An 8,507-nucleotide genomic window follows, 5' to 3' on the forward strand; every position below is an offset into this window, starting at 1 on the left:
CTGACTAACCAACAAGTCTCTAGTCCAGGTTCATCTCCTGTTCGGGTTCCATCCGCAAGGAGATCCGGCCGGGGTGTCGCTCACGGCCCCAAACGATGTGTATAGGGTTCCCAAGCCCACCATCCGGGTGCCACTTGGTACACCGGGCCACTGTGCCTAGTCTGTCCCAAGCCCACCTGTACCCGGTGCCACTTGGTAGACTACTAACACTACCTACAAACACCAGAAACTAGTTGCAACTCCTGGACAGAGATCAGGTTGATTAATAAGTCGAGAGGGGCACTTAAGCATTCCAATGCGTGGTAGTAGCTGTTCATGGATCACAAACACAGAACTCAGTTCCTAAGGACGACTGCAATGAGACAACCCACCATGTACTCCTACATGGCCTCTCACCGCTACCTTTACCAAATCGTGTTCACACACTTAGCTCTCAACAATAGGACATGTTCACCACATTCCAATTCATCCCCGATGAATCAGACCTGACTCAACTCTAAGCAGTAGCAGGCATGACAACAAACATGAATGAGTAGGCACATCAGGGCTCAAACAACTCCTACTCATGCTAGTGGGTTTCATCTATTTACTCTGGCAATGACAGGTCATGTAGAGGAAAAGGGTTCAGCTACCGCAGTATGGAACAGTTGAATTGTTGTTGTCCTAATGCAGTAAAAGAGAGCAGGAGCGAGAGAGTGGGATTGTATCAGAATGAACAAGGGGGTTTTTCTTGCCTGTCACTTCTGAAGATAGTATAACTCTTCATCGGTGTCATCGATCACATCGTCGAAACCACGTCTACTGAGAGGGGACAAACACCGGCAAACAAGGAAGAAACACAATCAATGCAATGCAACAATATGATGTATGATCATGACATGGCAACATGCTGGTGTTTGGGCTAATGCAACAGAAAGTCATTTTAATTGAAGTGGAATTCAAAACTACATCAAATTCCAACTCCAAACCTATTATGAAATTTGCCCTAATCATGTTTCATCCTAAACAGTGAGGTTAACTTGCTCAAACATGCATGAAAATGGTACAGATGGATTCCTTGAATTTTTCTGATAATTTTTCATATATAATTTGTTTGATTTGGAGTTACGGTTGAATTACTATGAATTTTTGAAGTTTGGGGTATTTTCTGAAATTTATAAATCATTTCTGATTTATTTTAATTCCAGAAAAAAGATTTATGACGTTAGAGTGACATCAGCGCCACGTCAGCAAGTCAACTGGTTGGTCCAGGTTAAACCTGACTAGCGGGGCCCGCTAGTCAGTGACCCGGTGCCAGTTTGTCTCACAGACAGGTGGGGCCAGGTCAATGGTGACGTCAGCCGATCAACTGACGTGTGGGGTCCACTGTGCTTAGGTTAGAACTAATCAGAAAATAACTATTGTTAATTAAGGGCGTGGGGCCCATATGTAAGTGGGTTAGTGGGTTAATTTGCGGCGTCATTAGCGTTTAGTGATGGTGCCACGTTAGAACCGCCGATGGTTAGACGACGGCGATGAACCAGAGCGGCGGTGGCTCGCCGGAGTGGCGCAAGGGCCAGCGGCGCGGTGTGCTGAGGGCACTGGGGAGGAGCTCTTGCTCGTCCGCGTCTAAAGGACCGGACGAGAGGCTGCAGGGTGGCCAGGAGCAGCGTCGGCGGCGAGCGAGGCGGTGGCCGGAGCTACGGCTCCACGGGCGCGAGGACTGCAGCGCGCTAGCGAGCGAGCTGATGGACGCGTTGGGCTCCTGGGAGCTACCTGAGCACGCCTGCGTGCTCGGGTTAGCCAGGCGGGGCTGCTACCGGCGGTGATGACGGACACAGCGCTGACGAGCTATGGTGACGGCGGGGAATGGCACTACGGCATGGGGGCGAGCAAATGGAGAGAGGGGAGATGCGGCGGAGCTCACAGTGCATCCGATGGCGTCGTCGATGAGGTCGGGGACGGTCGGGTTGCTGCGAATCGACGAGGACGGCCGTTGGTGCAGAAGACGAAGACGGCGCCGATGGCGGCCATGTTGTGCTCCTCTAGTTGCTGTCGACGATGGGGACGTGTACGAGGTCGGCGCAGAGCTCCCGAGCATGGTAGCGCGACAAGGGGATGACGATGGCCACGCGAGCGGCAGCGGTGGCCGGCAGGGCTCTCGGGTGGTCGCAGGGAGCAGGGGCTGGAGGGGGAGAGAGGCACCAGAGAGATGGGGGGAGTGAGGGAGTGAGCCAGGGTGCTGCGTGGCATCTCTGAGGCACCGGGGAGGCCAGCAGGGAGGCAGGAGGTGGCCACGGGTGGCTGTGCGCGCCGCACGTAGCTGCTTCTCCTCCTGGCAGGAGGAAGAAGACATCGCTGCCCTTGGTGGGCTGGGCCTCCATGTGGACTGCTGCTACAGGTAGGTGGCCAGGTAGTCCTTCTCTCTCTCTCTCTTTTTTTTTGTTTCTGTTTTCTATTTATGTTATTTTGTTTTGATTTAGTTTATAACCCAAATCATTTTAATAAATCCTGAAAATAATTGTGGGCATTAAATGAATTATTACAGAGGCCCTTAACTATTTTCAGAATTATTGGAGCATTTAAAAATATTAATAGTATTTAAATGCCCCGATTCAAATACAATATGAGTTATTCAAAATTCCAGAATGGCCTAAAAATATGTGCATCATTTTTGGCAGAGGTTTTCACGTTTATCAAAAATATTGAACTTTTCTAAAGGGCATTCTGGGTTCATTGAAAATATTTTTATTTTGATCCTAATTGCATTTCATTTAGTGCTAGGGCTTGCCATCCCCATTTCAAATTTCAAACAAATATAGACATGATGCATGGATGCTTATGAAACTAATTGCAATCAAATTCTAGGGCTGTGACAGGCACTTTCTTGCTGCGGCCGTGGACCCAGCTGTCAGCCTCTCCACGTATAGTCCACATCCGATGGAAGCCGTTCCTTGACCACGTTGACCACGCCGCGCCGAGAGCACCAGGGCGGTGGACGATGGCGAGGCCTAGGAAGGGGACGACGCGGAGCCGGGGAAGACACGACAGTGGATGCCCACACGTAGAGGAGTACGAGGGTTCACTGGTTCGCTGCGGTGTGAGGCTGTCGTCGCCGCAGAATAACAGGGGGTGTGGGTGAGTAGAGGGATGGCCTGGCCAGCGGTGGGAGTAGTAGGGGGCGGTGAGGCCTCCACCGCATCGCAGCCGACCACGGGAGGCAGGAGCACGAGGCACGACCGGCGCTGGTTTGGGCAGTTGGAGCAAGAAGACCAGAGGTTGAAGAAGCACTACGGTCGTTGGATGGACATCGTACGGTCACTGGAGCTAGAATCGTGCATTGACTAAATTGACAAAGCCCTTCGTCCCCGTCAACTTAGTAGGCCCACAAGTCAGCCTGTATACTGGGTCCCAGCTAACAGTGGGGTATTCATTTTTTTGTCCGTAATAAGGAGGCACTTCCTTGCGTACGAAGATATAGCTGGTGGGTCCGAGCTCTCAGCGGCGGTAATGTTTTTTTCACGAAATACAGAGGCCCTTTCGGTGGGTCCCTGATGTCAGGTGTAGGAATCATTATTTTGTGCGTAATAAGGAGGCATTTCCTAGCGTGCGGCCGTGGACCCAGTTGTCGGCCTCTCCACGTACAGTCCACTTAAGATGCATGTCGGTCGTTGACCACGTTGACCAGGCCGCGCCGAGAGCACCAGGGCGGCGGACGACGGTGAGGCCTAGGAAGGGAACGACACGGAGGCAGGGAAGACGGCCGTTTTTTGGACATTGTATGGTCACTGGAGCTAGAATCGTTCATATTGACTAACACTACAAGAAATATGTCAACTAGTGACCTTCTGTCAGTGACCCTGGAAGAAATGGTCATAGATCTATGACCATTTCAGACCAATTGGTCAAAAGCTGTTCGGGGGGCTCCAAACCCTAAACCATTGCGACCATTTTGATCAGAAAGGTTGTAATTTCCTTACATGAAATGGTCATAAAGCAAACATCGCTAGTCCGCTGCCTTATCTCTAGTTGTTAACGACCAATATAGATGGTCATAGCCTTGTAAATTGTGGTGGGTTGCTATGACTAGGCGCCACCTCATCAGTTTTTCCTATGTGTCATGTCCATGTGGTAGTTTTTGTCCTAGGTTGTGAAGCAACCTATATTTTTGTCATTCCCAAAATTCCCAAAAAAATCTCATAAATTCTTTGGGTCATATCTTCGTCAAATATGTAAAAACCTTCCTTTCCTAGTTCAAAAATAATTCAAAAAATATTCATTTTCCTATTCTGTTCGAAACAACAGTTTGTGAAGGAAGTACCACTTTGGCATCTCCAAATAGTATCCATTTTCTACAGTGCTTTCCTATGCCCAAATAACCATCCTCCACCAAATGCCAGCTCAATCCATTCATTATTTTGAGCTGAGCTTCAACATTCGTATTTATGTCCAGTGTGGTAGTTTGCAAAGCAAGTACCACCTAGGCTCCTCCTTTTGAGCTGAAAATTTGTGAAGACGGTCTACTTAGTAACTGATCATCCACAGCCAAAACTCACGCCCATTAGCCATGTACATTTCCCGTACCGCTAATCAAACACTTGGCTGCTAATTCATGTTTGAGCATCGATCGGTCTCCTCGTGAGAATCTTATGTTGTAATTTTCTTCCTAGCACCTACCTGGGGAGTGCCCAACCCACTACACATGCCTAGACTGCACAGAACTCATGGCAATGCCACGGTCACGCGGTGACCGCGCGGCGGGCATGCGAGTTCACGCGCTCTAGAGTTGGGGGCCTCGGCCACCGCCCAAACCTCGAGTATCGCCACCAAACCATGTATTTATGATTAAATAGGTACTTATGTAAATAGAAATGATTTTTGGAAAAAATAAATAGCAAACTATGAGGCAGCTGCAGTTCAAATTTGACCCGCTTCCAACTGAATTGACGGAAATTTGTCTTTTTCACGAGAGGTGGATCAAAAAATTTTACACCCAACCATTTTGTCAATTGTGCATTAAATATGTCCTAGTATTTTATAAAAATGATTTGGTCCAATTTTGCAACAATTATTTTGGAGGTCCTTCACAAAAAACCCTCCTTTTGGGCACTCAAAAAATGGAAAATGGTTTTTTCGTCCAAAGAAAATAAAAACTTCCTTAGGCAACATTGTTTGACATTCCAATATGCACCCTTGTGCACAATATGAGATCATTTGAACAAGCTATGCCATGAATGTGGCCATAAGATTGATCATTTGGCTTGAAAGCCATCGATCTCCACACGTGATAGCTCGTTTCTGAGAACACTTTTTTAAAATAATTGCCGTATTACAAGTTTGTTATTTTTCCTGAGAAATTGGCCACATATAATGACACAATGCGAAGGTTTCCCAATTTTTTGATTTTTTGAATCTTTTATGCCCGTTTCAAAGTGCGGGTAAAACGGCGGGAATGACCGTTCCTAGCTAGTGGTTGAATCTTGGATTTTTTTGGTGTTTCTCTGATTAAATAGATACTTATGTACCTAGAAATGATTTTTGGAAAAATAAATAGCAAACTACAAGGCAACTACAGTTCAAATTTGACCCGCTTCCAACTGAATCAGCGGAAATTTGTCTTTTTCACGAGAGGTGGATCAAAACTTTTAACACCCAACCATTTGATCAATTGTGCATTATATATGGCCTATTATTTTCTAAAAATGATTTGGTCCAAATATGCAACAAATATTTGCTAGGTCCTTCAAAAAAACTCATTTTGGACACTCAAAAATTAGAAAAATGAATTTTTTGTGCAAAGAAAATGAAAACTTCCTTAGGCAACATTGTTTGCCATCCCAAGATGGACCCTTGTGCACAATATGAGATCATTTGAACAAACTATGCCATGAATGTGGCCATAAGATTGATCATTTGGCTTGAAAGCCATGCATCTTCACACATGATAGCTCGTTTCCGAGAACATTTTTTCAAAATAATTACCGTATTACAAATTTATTATTTTTCCGGGTAATTGGTCACATATAATGACACAATGCAAAGGTTTTCCAATTTTTTGATTTTTTTAAATTCTTTATGCCCATTTGAAAATGCGGTCAAAACGGCGGGCATGACCGTTGCTAACTAGTGGTTGAATCTTGGAAAACTTTTGGTTTTTCTCTGATTAAATAGATACTTTTGTACCTAAAAATGATTTTTGGGAAAAAATAAAGTGCAAACTATGAGGCAGCTGCAGTTCAAATTTGACCCGTTTCCAGCTGAACCGGCGGAATTTTTTTTTTCACGAGAGGTGGATCAAATATTTTGACACCAAATCATTTGGTCAATTGTATATTAAATATGCAGTAGTATTTTATAAAATTGATTGAGTCCAATTTTGCAACAAATATTTGGTAGGTTCTTCACAAAAAAAACCCATTTTTGCCACTCGGAAAATGATTAAAAATAGCTAGAAAGATCAGAAATGCATACAAATTGGTCCTTATCCATAAAATGTGATCTAACTCTAGTGAAAATTTGTGTGGTGCCCTTTTGAAAAATATTTTTGATAGCTAATTTACAAAATCCCTCTATTTTTAGTACTTCAAAATTATTTTAAACCATTGATTTTCCGAACCAATCAGAACACTTCCCACGGATTGATGACATGGCATCCATCCGTCCATCCATCCATCTCTGCATCCCACATCCATCCATCCATATTTCTACAGAAAAAAGAAAAAAGAAAACAAAAAGAGATCCCCCACCCGCAGCCCAAACCCTAGCTCAGATCGATCCCCCCGTCGCACCCATCCTCCCATGTCCGCGCCGCCGCCCCCTCCCGATCAAGTCCTCTCCAACGCGGCAACCCTTCCTCCTCACCCGCCGCCGCCTGTCTCTCCCACTCTGCCCGATCCAGATCGACGATGATGGCCCCCCCGTCGCCGCCCCCTCCTTCCCCACATCTGCCGCCGCCCCAATCTAAACCATCTCCCTCCATCGATTCCACACACACCGCCGCCGCTGCCATTCAGCCCCGGTGACCTGCCCTCCATGGTCGCGGATCCACTCCAGCAGCGGACAGATCCGCCCTCCCTCCATCACCCCGCCGCTGGCGACCACCACCCTCACCCTCTCCTTCTCTCCCTACGCGGTGGCACTTGATCCAATCCAGCAGCGGACATGCCGCCGAGGGGAGGATCCACTCCAGCATCTCCCATGGCGCCGCTCCTCTCCGGCGACTCCCGCGCCGCGGCCATGGCAGGAGGGGAGGAGCCCGAAACCCTCAGGTCCGTAGCGGCGCATGCCTCGGCGGCTGGTCCTGGTTCAAGGTGGCGACGCGGCTCAGGTCGGCCGGGCACCGCGTCAGCACGCCTGACCTGGCGGCGTCGGGCGTCGACCCCAGGCCGCTGCGCGAGGTGCCGACGTTCCGCGACTACACCAAGCCGCTGTTGGACCTCCTGGAGTCCCTCCCGCCCGGCGAGAAGGTGGTGCTCGTCGGCCACAGCCTCGGCGGCGTGAACGTCGCCCTCGCATACGAGCTGTTCCCGAAGAAGATCGCCGCTGTGGTGTTCGTCGCCGCCTTCATGCTGGACCATAGGTCGCCGCCGTCGTACGTGCTTGAAGTCTAGATTCGGACGCGGAAATAGAAAACCCCTGACCGCCACCAGCTTATTGCCAAACTTTGTAGGAGTACTTTTCTTACTACTGAATGTTTGCTGGCGATCTAATATGTTTTCCTCTAAAACAGTTCGTGGAGGGGAGAACGCTGGACTGGATGGACACGGAGTTCAAGCCTCAAGATCCCGAGGGCAAGCTGCCTACTTCCATGCTGTTCGGGCCGCTGGTCACTCGAGCAAAGTTCTTCCAGCTGTGCTCGCCGGAGGTACACTCCGCCCACCTGTCGCTTTGTTCATTACCTGCACGTGAACATTTCTAAGGTTGCATGCTGTTGGAATCATATGATAGGACCTCACGCTGGGAAGATCCCTGATGAGGGTCAGCTCCATGTTCGTGGACGACCTGAGGCTGCAGCCGCCGTACACGGAGGCCCGCTACGGGTCTGTGCCGGCATCTCCGCTTCAGGTCCATCTTCATGAACTTCCTTTTTTCTGAATCTAATCACAAATTCTCAGATGATCGATCTCCTGCATCACTGCAGCTACTGAAGATGATATGATTCTTTTCTTGCACTGCAACTACAGATAGATAATCTTCTTGATTTTTTCTTGTTGCACGCAGCCGTGAGAATTTTGCGGAGCTGAACGCCAAGCTATGGTACCTCTGAATCTTCTCCATTGGTAAAAGTAAAACTGGGATCCTCATTTTCTATGCATGCAAGACACCTTACTATTTCAGAGCTGGAAAGTCAGTAGTACTGGTGCTTTTCTTTATCTGTCTATTTATTTGTTTATTTATGCAGTAGTGATAGGCATACCAAAAACATAGCAAAATACGCTAGCACTACAATGTGGCGTGTTCAGAACAGTAATAACCTTATAGATTAATAACAACACTGGTACAACTTTGTGCATGAGAGAAATGTGCTA

The 8,507-nt window shown here is 47.7% G+C and overlaps 1 protein-coding gene across 1 annotated transcript; it reads left to right on the plus strand.

Moving 5' to 3' along the window:
• The first annotated feature begins 1,514 nt into the window (after positions 1–1,514).
• LOC125519016 (salicylic acid-binding protein 2-like) lies at positions 1,515–8,126 on the plus strand. The gene is made up of 6 exons (XM_087533272.1): positions 1,515–1,777; positions 1,968–2,027; positions 7,256–7,583; positions 7,709–7,843; positions 7,927–8,043; positions 8,094–8,126. Exons 1-6 carry the CDS (start codon positions 1,515–1,517, stop codon positions 8,124–8,126), a joined length of 936 nt encoding a protein of 311 aa, XP_087389398.1.
• Positions 8,127–8,507: the final 381 nt, after the last annotated feature.

This window comes from Triticum urartu, chromosome 7A (assembly GCF_056163025.1).
Source record: "Triticum urartu cultivar PI428250 chromosome 7A, HENAU_Tu73, whole genome shotgun sequence".
Taxonomy (NCBI): domain Eukaryota; kingdom Viridiplantae; phylum Streptophyta; class Magnoliopsida; order Poales; family Poaceae; genus Triticum; species Triticum urartu.